General features: G+C 39.2%; 1 protein-coding gene across 1 annotated transcript in view; it reads left to right on the forward strand.

The window, feature by feature from the left end:
- Positions 1-14,530, forward strand: part of LOC126092344 (neutral and basic amino acid transport protein rBAT-like) — an 84,361-nt gene that overhangs the window by 25,908 nt on the left and 43,923 nt on the right. Inside the window, exons 3-4 of the mRNA XM_049907883.1 lie at positions 5,175-5,318; positions 5,647-5,807. Of these exons, the coding sequence (XP_049763840.1) occupies positions 5,175-5,318; positions 5,647-5,807 (305 nt within the window). The remainder of the gene's footprint in view (positions 1-5,174; positions 5,319-5,646; positions 5,808-14,530) is intronic.

The raw sequence follows: 14,530 nt of genomic DNA on the forward strand, positions 1-14,530 counted from the left end.
TAATTAATTATTAATAGTCTTGCGCCCAGCTATGACTGGTAGCAGCTGGACTAGAGAATTACCATCCAATTTGTAAGATGCTGTTAGCACCACAACACGTATCAGGTGTCATTAATACTACAACACAAACAGCTGTGTTTGGGGTGGTTCTGTGACTAGGAAGCATGAGCTACTGACGAATGGCATCAAATAGTGTTCAGCGATGAGTCACAGTTATGCACAACTCGAAATGACCATTTTCGGTGAGTTTGGCAGCAGCCTGGAGAGAGTTCTCATGCGTCCAGTGTTTTGGATGGGCACAGCAATGTTACTCTTGGCATCATTATATGAGGAGCCAGTTGGTTTGATTTCAAGTAGAGCTTGTAGTGATTGGGGGAACTCCAATTGCACCTCAGTTTGTCCTGGATACTTTCTCATATGACAGTTTTGTGGTGCCTTTTTTCATCAGGATAATGCTTGTCCACATATGGCACTGGCTTCTATGAATTGTCTGTGTGACATTGAGGTACTCCCATGGCTAAAAAATTCCCCACATCTGCCCCTGGTACAACATGTATGGGACTACCTGGAACATGAGCTCTGTCCAAGAAAATTATGAAGAATTTGGGGCACTATTAAATAAGAGACGATTAAAAATAGTGAGGTGAATGTAGCAGCTGCAACAGATACAATGACACATTGAGATTATTTGCAACAAAGTATTAATTCTTCTGGCTATTGCAACCTTTTGCTGGGTTGTTAGGACTATCCTTAAGCTGTCTTTGCAGTGAATCAGTCAATAACTCCAGTTATATTTTTCTGGCTATGTTAAGTATGCAGTAGTGATATCAAAATATGAAAATATGTAACAATTAACTTACCCCTAATTACACATTCCTTTCAGTTGTTTTGGTTTTTACAACCATTTGTTACAAAGTAATCTACAATAGGAGCACTCATTTGTACACCATAATTTGCTAACTGCCTAGTGTTTTGGATTTTATGGAGGATTTTGTACGAAAATGCACCTTATGTTCTCACAAGCCTTTGGCGAATCTAAATAACACTAATTATGTTGTGGGAATATCCTGTGGCCTTGTCAAGGCCTTTACTCATGTGGACCATAACACTGTACAGCTACACCTTTGCTCTGTAATCACTGTGTTGCATGGCAGAGGGTACATTCCACTGTGCTGGCTATTAGAGCGTTATCTCATTCCATTCATGTATGGATCACGGGAAAAATGATGGTTTAAATGTCTATGTGCCTGCTGTAATTAAACTAATCTTGTCCTCATAACCCCCATAGGAGCGATATGAAAGGGGTTGTAGTATATTCTTAGCGTCATCATTTAAAGGCAGTTCTTGAAACTTTGTTAGCATACTTTCTTGGGATAGTTTCCCTCTATCCTCAAGAGTCTGCCAGTTCAGTTTTTTCAACATCTCCCAGGGGTTCAACAAACCTGTGACCACCATGCTGTTCTTCTCTGTATATGTTCAGTATCCTCTATTTGGTATGGGTCCCATGCACTTTCTAGGATGGGTTGCACAGGTGATTTGTAAGCAATCACCTTTGTGGACTAATTGCATTTCCCTAGTAGCCTACCAATAAAACAAAGTCTGCTATCTGCTTTGTCAGTGTCCTTTCCCTAGTGGTGGCTCACATCAGATCACTAAAGTTAAGCCATGTCCGGCTTGGCTAGCATATGGATGGGTGATCGTCTGGGTTTGCTGAGTGCTGTTGGTAAATGTGGTGCACTCAGACCTTGTGAGGACAATTGAAGAGCTACTTGATTAAGAACTAGCAGCATTGGTCACAAAAACTGACAATGGCCAGGAGAGCCATGTGCTGACTGCAGGTCCCTCCATAGCTGCATCCAGTGATGTCTATCAACTGAGGATGACATGGCAGTCAGTTGGTACCATTGGGCCTTCTGAGGCCTGTTCAGGTGGAGTTTGGTGTTAGTTTAGCTACGTGCTTTACCATGACTAGGTCTGCTACGTGTTACACCCAAGTATTTGCTTGGTTAACAGATTCCAGCTGTGACTCACTAATATTATATTCATTGATACTACTTTTTTGTGAAGTGCACAGTTTTTCATTTTGAACATTTAAAGCAAGCTGCCAGTCATAGCACCACTTTGAAATCTTACCAAGGTCTGACTGAATATTTGTAAAACTTTGTTCAGACTGATTTTCTTTGTAGGTAACGGCATCATAAGTGAAATGTCTTTGGTTACTATTGATAATATCCGCAAGATCATTAAAATATGACATGAACAATAAGGGGCACAACACACTTCCTTGGGGCACACCCAAAGTTACTTTCGATGGCTCTCCATCTGAGATAAAATACTGTGTCTTCCCTACAAAGAAATCATCAATTCAGTCTCATATTTCGTCTGATACACCATATGATCATACTTTATTACATTGCAGAAATGTCACTAAATCCAGAATGAAGTAGAATAAAATATGGAGTTCACAAGTTTTGGTACTAATTCCACTATTGTTCTTAACCTACATTAGTAATCTTCCAATGACCAAAACACTGCTCAGAACTTGTAATGCTTGCTGATGGTACAATTGTATGACTCAAAAACACAAACTCAGCTTTAGCAGTCACACCCCAAATACGGACAGAAGAGGCATATCGTTAGTCCAAAGAAAACAGTTTATATCATAATCACTTAAGGATTCATATGCAATTTCAGCTAATCAAAAGTAACTCACTGATACTATTGTGTAGTATTTTTATTGGACCTACAAAAGCAGTTTGTCCATAAGACATTGGACAAGACAATTTATATGTGTGCACATGAAAGTGACTTCTATGCATACATATTTAAAATTACAAATAATACACACTTAAAAATTCTCCAATAGAGTAAAAGCAGTGCTGCTATAAATATGACTTTAATGATTTTCCAGAGGTTTTGAGCTCAGTATTTGTTTTTATATTTTTGGGAAGTTTGCCATAAGGCTAACAATAGTTACCATACACATATCTTGTCCTCACTCTGGATATTAAGGTAAAATGGAAGCAAAACATATGTACATTGAAGTGCCTAAGAAACTGACATAGACATGCTTATTCAAATACAGAGATACATAAACAGGCAGAATACAGCGCTGCAGGCAGCAACGCCTATATAAGACAATAGGTGTCTGGCACAGTTGTTGGATCAGTTACTGCTGCTACAGTGACAGGTTATCAAGATTTAAGTGAGTTTGAACTTGGTGTTACAGACAACGCACGGGCGATGAGACACAGCACCTCCAAGGTAGGAATTAAATGGGGATTTTCCTGGACAACCATTTCACAAGTGTACCACGAATATTGGGAATCTGATAAAATATCAAATCTCCAACATCGCTGCAGCTGGAAAAAGATCCTGCAAGAATGGGACCAACAACAACTGAAGAGAATCATTCAGCGTGACTGACATGACATGCTACCCTTTTGCAAATTGCTGCAGATTTCAGCACTGGGCAATCAACAAGTGTCAGTGTGCAAACCATTCAATGAAACATCTTTGATATGGGCTTGCAGAGCCTAAGGCCCACTCGTACACCCTTGATGACTTTACTACACAAAGCTTTACACCATGCCTCGGTCAGTCAACACTGACATTGAACTGTTGAAGACAGGAAATATGTTGCCTGGTTGGAAGAGTCTCATTTCAAATTGTATTGAGCAGATGTACGTGTATGGGTGTGGAGACAACCTCATGAACACATGGACCATTATGTCAGCAGGGGACTGTTTGTGCTGATGGAGGCTCTGTAATGGTTGGGGCGTATGCAGTTGGAGTGATATGGGGTCTAGATAGGACTCTGACAGGTGACACGTACGTAAGCATCCTGTCTGATCACCTGCATCCATTGTCCAGTCCGACGAACTTGGGCAATTCCAACATGACAGTGTGACACCCCACACGTCCAGAATTGCTGCAGAGTGGCTCCGGAAAAAATCATCTCAGTTTAAACATTTTTGCTGCCAGCCAAACTCCCCAGACATGAACATTATTGAGCATATCTGGGATGTCTTGCAAGTGCTGCTCAGAAGAGTTCTCCATCCCTTCACACTCTTATGGATTTACGGACAGCCGCGCAAAATTCATGGTGTCAGTTCCCCCCAGCACTACTTCAGGCATTAGTCGAGTTCATGCACGTCGTGTTGCGGTACTTCTGTGTGCTCATGGGGGCCCTACACGATATTAGGCAGGTGTACCAGTTTCTTTGACTATTCAGTGTAGAATAATCAAGCAACTCAGTTCGGCATTTCTTGCACGTAGACATTTCACACATTGTATTGACTTGAAGACAGTGATGTTAGCTTATTTTGTTTATTTTCACTTCGCCTTGTTTGTGTATCTCTTCTGTGGGAATTAAATATAATTGAATAAAATGTTTATGCATCAAAACCAAGCTGTAACAATAATGTGCAAAGAGAATACTCCATATCTTGCGAAAGTCTGCTCAAAGATGTTAGGTTCTTACACTCACTGCTCACAACCTGTACTCCCTTATGACAATAGATACTAATAACAATATGCACCATTGGAGTTGTGATTTAAAGATGAAAAATTAAAACATAATTTCCTCATACACTAGGCTTACTTTTCAAGATTTCAGAGTGGGATTCTGTATTCTAGAGAAAAGGTTTTCAGCACAGTACCGTCATACATAAGGCAAGGATTTGGTAATACATATAAATTATGAACTTTTTATTTTATCATCTCATCTGTTTTATTCAGCAGATGACCATTAATGTGTGTTCATGGTACTAGGAGGCCAATTTCACATGTTTGAAATCAAATAATGTGAATCTCTGTGAGAGTGAGTCTTTAACTGTTTGCTGTGAGCCACTTGTGTATTGTTCAGCTACTATTTGGGCCATGTCTGGTAAGGTAGAGCTTGGGCCATTGCTTGTTTTGCCAGCAAATGTTAGTGAAAGATGAAATTTATAATTGTTTTATCTTTTGGTATATTTATCACATAGTGTTCATTTTATGCTGTATTAGAATGGTGCAAAAAGAAAATATATTAGTATTGATGTAATAAAAAGTACTCTTTGCTAACTCAGTTTGAGCTAGACTCCAGTGTGTGTGTGTGTGTGTGTGTGTGAGACAAGATATGGCCTAAAATGTATGTAATAACTTTTCATTGAATGCAGAAACCTTTGTTACAGGTATGGCATATGAGCATCAAATCAGTCCATCAATTACTGATCCAGAGCTTTCGTCATCACTGCCAGGTCTTGATGGTGCACCAGGTTTCACTGCTATGAATGATGCCAATGTACCTGCACATGACAGCAGCCCAGCCATAGAAGGTGAAAGAAGTACATGTGTAAATAGTGTTTTCCAAAAAATTGAATTGAAGTAGAACTTAATAGATGTTGACTATATCATAATGTATATACACACATACTAACACTTAATTATGTCTAAACTAAGTGCACACACAAGTCCACACTTTAATGCATACGCTGCTTTCAAAACCATGAGCTGCTTTGTCAGAAATGTAGAAATGTAGGAAAGAAGACAATGTGTCATGAAAAACGTTTTACATAAAAGATACTGAAGAGAGATTAAACATTTGCATACAAACTAAGGTGACAACCTCTAAATCAGAGCTCATAATACTGTTACGTTTTTCAGATGGCCCATCTGGAGCATTTCCAGGAGTAGCAGCAACACTGGAGTCGTCTTCCTCAAGCAGTTCTGTTCTGCATGAACCCACTGTCTGTGCACAACTTCTAAATTCTCATCATTACGCACACCTAGCCAAGGGACCTGATGTGGCTGCATTTGTATGCCAAGTACGTCATTTCTCTTAGTTTTAAAAAATGTTATGATTGATGAGATTCTGTCAAAGATCTGTTTGGGATGTAAATTTTTGGGCTTATACTCGGACTACAATTTTTTATGGACCAAGCAGGTTGATCATGTATGAAAAAAATTAACCCAGTCTGTATGTATTAACAAAAGTATTACATACAATTAACATACATGTTACAGATTGAAATGTGGTGTCACGCTTTGCAAATCTCACTCTAATAAACATTTATAAGTACAAGAACAATACAGAAAGTATTGATTGCTACTCATCACATAGAGGAAGCAGTAATCGGAGACAGACACAATGAAAAAGATTGCTAAAATATTGAAGCTTCCAGGCAAAGTGCTTCTTTCAAAACAGAAAATACACACATGGGCCACTGTCTCCAGGTATTGGGGCCTATCTATCCTTTCTATGTTGTTATAATATTAGAAAAGGATAGTTGCTACTCACCATATAGCGGAGATGCTGAGTCTCGGTAGGTACAACAAAAAGATTCACACAATTATAGCTTTCGGCCATTAAGGCCTTTGTTAGCAATAGATACACATACACACACTCATGCAAACGCAACTTGCACACACGTCTGCAGTCTCAGACACCTGAAACCACACTGCGAGCAGCAGCACCAATGCATGATGGGAGTGGCGACTGGGTGGGGGTAAGGAGGAAGCTGGGGTGGGGAAGGGGAGGGATAGTATGAGGGGAGTGGCGGACAGTGAAGTGCTGCAGTTTAGATGGAGGGCAGGAGAGAAGTGGGGGGGGGGGGGGGGGGGTTAAGTAGCGGAAAGGAGAGAAAAAAGGAAATTAAGAGACTGGCTGTGGCAGTGAAATGACAGCTGTGTAGTGCTGGAATGGGAACAGGGAGGGGGCTGGGTGGGTGAGGACAGAAGGTTGAAGCCAGGAGGGTTACAAGAACATAGGATGTATTGCAGGGAAACATCCAATTCAGAAAAAGCTGGTGTTGGTGGGAAGGATCCATATGGCACAGGCTGTGAAGCAGTCATTGAGATGAGGGATATCATGTTTGGCAGTGTGTTCATCAACGGGGTGGTCCACTTGTTTTTTGGCCACAGTTTGTCGGTGGCCAGTCATGCAGACAGACAGCTTGTTGGTTGTCAGTCCTACATAGAATGCAGCACAGTGGTTGCAGCATAGCTTGTAAATCACATGACTGGTTTCACAGGTAGCCCTGCCTTGGTTGCTATAGGTAATGTTAGTGACCGGACTGGAGTAGATGGTGATAGAAGGATGTATGGGACAGGTTTTGCATCTAGGTTTATTACAGGGGTATTAGCCATGAGGTAAGGGATTGGGAGTAGGGGTTGTGTAAGGATGGACAAGTTTATTGTGTAGGTTTGGTGGACGGCGGAATACCACTGTAGGACGGGTGGGAAGGATAATGGGCAGGTCAATTCTCATTTCAGGGCATGACGAGAGGTAATCGAAACCCTGGCAGAGAATGTAATTCAGTTGCTCCAGCCCTGGATGGTACTGAGTTACGAGGGGAATGCTCCTCTGTAGCCAGACTGAGGGACTTTGGGAGGTGGTGGGAGACTGGAAAGAGAGGCATGGGAGATTTGTTTTTGTATAAGGTTGGGAGGATAATTATGGTCAGTGAAGGTTTTAGTGAGAGGAACTGCTCTGCAGATGCGACGACCATGGATGACTAGGCTGTATGGAAGGGACTTCTTGGTATGGAATGGGTGGCAACTGTTGATGTGGAGGTATTGCTGGTAGTTAGTAGGTTTGATATGGATGGAGGTACTGATGTAGCCATCTCTGAGGTGGAGGTTAATATATAGGAAGGTGGCTTGTTGAGTTGAGTAGGACCAGGTAAAGCAAATGGGGCAGAAGTTGTTGAGGTTCTGGAGGAATGTGTATAGGGTGTCCTCACCTTCAGTCCAGATAGCAAAGATGTCATCAGTGAATCTGAACCAGGTGAGGGGTTTAGGACTCTGGGTTTTTAGGAAGGATTCCTCTTGATGGACCATGAATATGTTGGCATAGGATGGTGCCGTGCAGGTGCCCATAGCCGTACCCAAGATTTGTTTGTAGGTAATGCCTTCAAAAGAGAAGTAATTGTGGGTGAGGATATAGTTGTTCATGGCGACTAGGAAGGAGGTTGTTGGTTTGGAATCCATAGAGTGTCTGGAAAGGTAGTGTTCAATAGCAGTAAGGCCATTGGCATTAGCAGTGCTAGTGTACAGGGAGGTGGCATTAATAGTGATGAGCAGGGCACCGTGTCATAAAGGGACAGGAACTATGGAGTGTCAGTGGAGGAAATGGTTGGTATCTTTTATATAGGAGGATAGGTTCCAGGTAATAGGTTGAAGATGTTGGTCTACGAGAGCAGAAATTCCATGTTGTTGTTATTCCATCCTGGATTTTCTGTTGTTTGATATATAAGCATAAACAATATTGGATGAATTGTATACAGTTAAACACCAATGTCTGCCAATCCTAGGAGACTACTTCCTTCAGCTTCAGGAGATGAGATATGTTCCATTCTATCATCACCCATTGTATACAAAACATATCCAAGTATCGCTATGATGAAGTTGCAGTTGTAAATGAGGTACCATATAACATTGATTTGAGTATCTTGTTTTGATAGTATAAATTCACAGTATAGATGATTGTTCTTTCCTGCAAGATTTGCTCTTTCTATTTGTACAACTACTATTACAAAACAGTAATTAATTCATATGTACTAGAGTTAGGCAGTTCTGGTAACAGGTCAATTGTACATGAAATTAGGGAGATATTACAAGAATGGCTGCAGAGTACTGTTTCGAAGAGAGTCCTAGCTCTGCAGAGTACTTGAAGCTGCAATTAACAATATTATATTTACAAGTGATGCAAAACAATCTACTGTCACCCAAAACCAGTGGTTAGTACGTACAATAAACACTTTATCATAACACGTAATTGAAATGTATAAGCGATAGGGAGTAACATATAGTCAACTATTATGTATCCTAGCAGAAACTGACTTAATTAAATTGGTGACCACTCAGTAACAGAGGGAAGTTGCAACGTCTACTAAACAAAATGCAATTTCTCATTGGTTTTCATCAGCATTGAACATTGGTTTTCATCAGCATTGAATGATCAGTTCTCAGCCTGTTGAAATAACAGTTACTCTTAGTCAGTGTAAAATCAATAGCCAGATTTTTATCTGAATTGCATCAGCAAAAAGAATATTTAGAAATCATAATGTCAAGATTGAAGCAATTCATTACCATAAGCTGATGAAAATTTCAGTAGTGTAAAAGAAGAATGCCTTTTTGCTTGCTGCATGTTAAGTTTTTTATTTGACTTTTGCACACAGGCACATTTTGCCATACTTACAGGGCATCTTCAGTGGGTGGCCTGAAATATTACATGCTTTTTTCTCATTTTCAGATGCAGGTTTGCACATACAGGTTGCAGATTTAAAACAGTTCAGTATTATATTAAAACATAAAGGTACTTACAGTTCACCATATAATTCATGGTTTATAAATCAAACAGCTTTCTGTCATGTGTCAACTGTTTACAGAGTGAGCACCAAGAAAACTGCAAGCTTTCAACCAGTTTGCCACATGAGAGAAAGCTATATGAATTAGATGCTGAACGGTAAGTCCCTTTCCATTTTAGTATAACAGTGAAGTGTTTTAAATCTGTAACCTGTATATGCAAATTATAACCTATATGTGCAAATGAAAATGCTTTATAATACATCAGGACACCCACTGAAGATGCCTCATAAGTAAGGTGAAACACGTATATGTGCAAAAGTTAAATAAAAAACTTTATGTGCAGCAAGCAAAAAGGCATTTTTCTCTTAAAGTACTTCAAATTGCATACAGCTGCTGTAAAAATGGCCACCACAAGAAACTTGTTATATGCTAGTGATAATCACTATTAAAACAAATCTATCTCACTGCTTAATAACTACAGTAATATCACAAACTAATTAATTATCGACACACTAACAGGAGAGACGACATACAGTGATACACATTCAGGGCCAGAGAATCTAAATTAAGATTCTCAAAATGATAAGAAGAAGTGAGGAGACTCTTAGTACATTTGGCGTATCAAAACATTTTTGTTAATAACCTTCTACCTAAGTGGTTGTCAATGTGAGTCTCGGATATTGGTCTAGTAATTTCTCTGCTTCATCACAAGTATGTGATCAAGAAGGAAGATAATTCCTTCATTAATAACATCGATAGGATTTTTCAAGACTTAAAATAGCAAATAGAAAACATGCGAAAGTGAAATGAGAGTATGTGGCAGCTAGAGATTTTACAACAATGCATAGCAAAGGCAGAAGGGATGAGCTTGAATTAGGTACAATAGCTTGATAGTGACATATGACACTTGCATGTGTAGGAGTGGTGTTTGCAGCTAACTGATTTGGTGACAGCTCTGAGCTTACAGTAGCTTGTAGTGCGCTTATAAGCTTGGCATGCATAACAGCAAATGAATACATGTTGGAAATTCCAGTAAGAAACAGCTGTTGTATATTCTCATTGATTTCTACTACCTGAGGCACCTGTTTTGTGTTCTTCAGTGGAAGTACAAATATTTATAGTTATAGAAAAACCTTGGAGGTATTATTGTATTGGGTGGGAAATATCTGTCTGACAGTGTTCAACTAGCCCAATTGTAGGCTTGACATTAATGTAAAAATCAGTTACAACCAACAAAATACAGTTGTTGAAACCAAGGATTTGGGTTTCACAATTTAAAAAGGGATTAGTTATACTGTACCAGAAATACTGTAGTAGAAAATAGAAATACTGTTGGATAGCCAATCCATACATGAAATTGTGACTGTCTGGGAAAATAGTCTCACTGATAAGTTGGGTTATGTTTTGAAGAGGGCTGTTTCCCAGAGGTACTGAAATATGCTGAAGTCAAAACACTCTTCAAGAAAGGATCAAGAGAGATCATGGGAAATTATAATCCAATTAAGATTCTCCCAGTCCCATCTAAAATATCTGAAAAATTTTCTGTTGCACAAATCCAAAACTTCGTTGCGAAGTATTCTGTTATTCTAGATAATCTATCTGGTTTTCAGCAGGGGAACAGTTTCATTGAGAAAATAAGTACATCATTAGGCAAGAGAAATAAGGCGGCAGGAATTTTCTGCGACCTCACAAAGGTCTGATTCTGTAAACCCTGCACTGCTTGTTTACAAACTTGAAAAGTATGGCATTAGCGGTAGTGTCCTACAATGGCTTAAGTCATACTTATCCAACAGAAAGCAAAGAGTTAGCATATCTTCAAATGCCTCGTATTATTTTTCTGACTGGAAAAAAATATCTCAGGGTGTTCCAAAAGGCTCAATATTAGGCCCAGTCCTATTTCTCTTCTATGCTAATGACTTACCATTAAATATCAGCTCCCCATCAGTTCTGTTTACAGATGATACCTCTGTCTTAGTTGAAGATCAGGATTCGGAAAAAATTCCCAGATCTGTGATCAGTAGCTTAGAAACTTGGTTTCAGCTAAATGGGTTGAATCTAAACATATCTAAGACTCACGTGATGCAGTTCAAAACCAGTCAAAATGTGAGCAGATTAAGATTTATACAACAACCAAGATATAGAAGAAGTTGACTCAGTCAAATTCTTTGGCTTAAATGTAGATAAAAATTTCAGCTAGCAGGCACACATTGAATACCTGGCAAATAAACTGAGCAGCTTTGCATTTGCAGCAAACAACAAACTGCAACCGACATGGACACATGAAAAGTAATGTATACAAGCTACTTCAAATCCATTATGAGGTACAGTATATTATTTTTTGTGGTAACTTGACAAACATAGTGCGGATACTTAACCCATGTCAACCATTATTTAGAAAACTTAAAATATTAACTCTACCATCTTTATACATATATGAGATTGTTATATTGTTGTAGACCAGGCATGAATTATTTGAGGGAAACCATCAAAAGATACTAGAAACAAAGAAAATTTTATGCTCCCTACTCACTGCCTCAGACTGTATGCCCAGGGACCTCATTACATGGGAATGGAAATTTGTAATAAATTAAAAGGGAACAAGTTGATGCAGATGAATTTAGGTTCACTTAAAACAAAGCTATGTGAGGTACTGACACTGAAGTGTTATTACTCAGTGGATGAATTCACGCAGGACAAACTGGAAATTTGCACTGGATACAGTGTGTTACATATTCCAAGAAATATCCTTATAGTGTTATTATTTATTGTAGTGCTATTATTTATTAATGTAAAAATCATTGTAACTGTGTTATAAATTTTTGACATTTCTCCTGCACGCAAACCAAATGGATTGCAAATGTCATGAAATGAATAAAACACAATTCACAATTCCCTCCATCCTCAACAAAAGAAAGTGCTGCAGCAGAAAGGAATTGCCTGGTTACAATTGATAACAGTGAGTCAAGGTTCAGCTCAAGGAACACATGGATCTGGGTCATTTATTATGCCTGTAGGATGTTGGTATGATCATGAAATCTCATGGACAGCTAAGTACCCTCCCAGACCAAGAGGAAAGCAGTGGATACACTGAAAAGTACTGTACTACACAAGGCTTTGTAGAAATCACAAGAATACTATAAGTGGCTGTATTATTATCTAGTTGTTGATAAATTACTCCTGCTAGCAGATCAGAATCCGAACTACCGTTTCCTTTACAAAAAACCCATTAGTTGAAAGAAAGCTTAGTCTGGTTGCCTGTCATTTCTCATGGCTGCCACTACAGAAGTATTGCATGGCATCACATCCTTCTCCAACATTTCCACTAACATGTATATGTTGTCACAAAGCTATACTGTGTTCTTTTGAACTCTGTACTAGTACATTTACTAAAGCAAAGTCATTCGTTATATTGACCATTGTATGATAAAACCAAAGTTATAGATTCCATTCACTAAAGACATCAGACATAAAAGGGACATATTCATCAAATAGAAACCATAACAATAACTGTCTGAGTCTACTTTCTCTCACACCTGATAACTGCTCAGTCCTTAGAACGAAGGTGATACAGAGGTGCACGTAAACACACTGCCAACTAGTGTGTGGCTTCAGGGCACATGGGTTTCTTTTTTGAGTTTTGAGTGCTGTGTAAGCTGATTTCTGTTTGTCACTGCCATATTGTCTCTGATAAAGTTTCAGTCAGTCAAAGTGTTCCATGACCATACTGTCTGGCAGCTGTATGTCTGCACTGACTACACTGGACTTGCATTTGGGAAGAAAGTGATACAGATTCCCTTCCAGCTATTCTGATTTGGTTTTCTGTAATTCTCCTGAATCACTTAAGACAAATGCTGGGATGGTTCCTTTGAAATGGAATGGTCGATTTTGTTCCCCATATTTTCCCAATCCGAGCCTGTGCTCCATCTCTAATGACCTCATTGCCAACGTCACATTAAAATGCTAATCTTCTTTCCCTTTGCATTGTCTCATGAGGTTAGTCATAATATTTTGTAAGTCTCTCCCCTAAGAGGGATGAGCTTCTTAGTCCTAAGCAACACCTTTTGTCAAGGCTTGTAGTCTGGAAGTCTCAAGTTCTTTTGACTCCAGCAACATTAATTGCATAACTTGCCTGTATCCTTCCTGGTCAGATCTCAAGCACTGTAGCAGCTGTTTCATTGCTGTAGCAGTAACATCTGAGGGAAACTTATCTAACCTGAATGATGAATGCATTTTGCTACCACCTCAGAGTGCAGCCAATAGATTCAAGCTCTCTAGTATTATGAGGACACAATGCAGGGAAGTAGTCTGTACCAGTGTGTATGGATCTGATTCATGTGATATGACATCATTTTGAGATTATATTTATGGACACGCTCTATGTGGACATTACTTTTTGGATGGAGTAGTTCACCTCTTCTTGATTTTTAATAATTTGCAAACCTATCTGAAAAGAGACAATTTTCTTCATTTGTTATGATGGTTTCAGGGCTTCCAAATAAAAACTGAACTACATCACAAAAGCTTTGGCAACTGTTGCTGCAGTCACATCCCTGAGATGAGCCACAATTAAGAAACGGGAAAAGTAACCAATAATTGATAAAACATTTACTATTTTGAGCTGAAAAAAGGAATTGTCTCACTATTTCAGGGACAACAAAGTTAAAAGGTTTAGTATATCCTGGAAGTGTTTGCAGAGGAATTTTTAGTTTTACATATTGTGCCCTTTGTGCAGATGATACACAAGACCATACTTTTCTTTCAAAATCACCAAGTAGGCCACCAGCACAGTGAGACTACACTTGCCTTTGTTGCATTCTTCTCTCTGTGGCCTGCTTATGTACTACCATATAACAGATGGAGAATTATTTCTCTAAGGGCTTTTGGAATAACATGCCGATTGCCCTGGGGTATTTTACGATAAAATACTTTATGAACAACCCCAAAGTTGGGCATTGCTGTAATTTGCTTGCATTCTTTATCCTCTTACTGCTCTTTCTCTAGTTCAGCTGTCAGGACTTCGTCAGCCTGTGTATACTGAACTTTCCAACTCGAGGAATCACAATTCAGTGAAGCTCTCCTAGCTTGTGCCTCACCGAGTAGTCATGTTCACTTAACTTCTAGGCCCATCTAGTTAGTTCATTACCAGAGCCCTTGAGGCTTAATAACCACATCAGTGTGGCATAATCAGTCACACCCCTAAACTTTCTCCCATATAAGTACCATTTTTAATAGTTTACTC

Source organism: Schistocerca cancellata, chromosome 7, assembly GCF_023864275.1.
Source record: "Schistocerca cancellata isolate TAMUIC-IGC-003103 chromosome 7, iqSchCanc2.1, whole genome shotgun sequence".
NCBI classification, from domain to species: domain Eukaryota; kingdom Metazoa; phylum Arthropoda; class Insecta; order Orthoptera; family Acrididae; genus Schistocerca; species Schistocerca cancellata.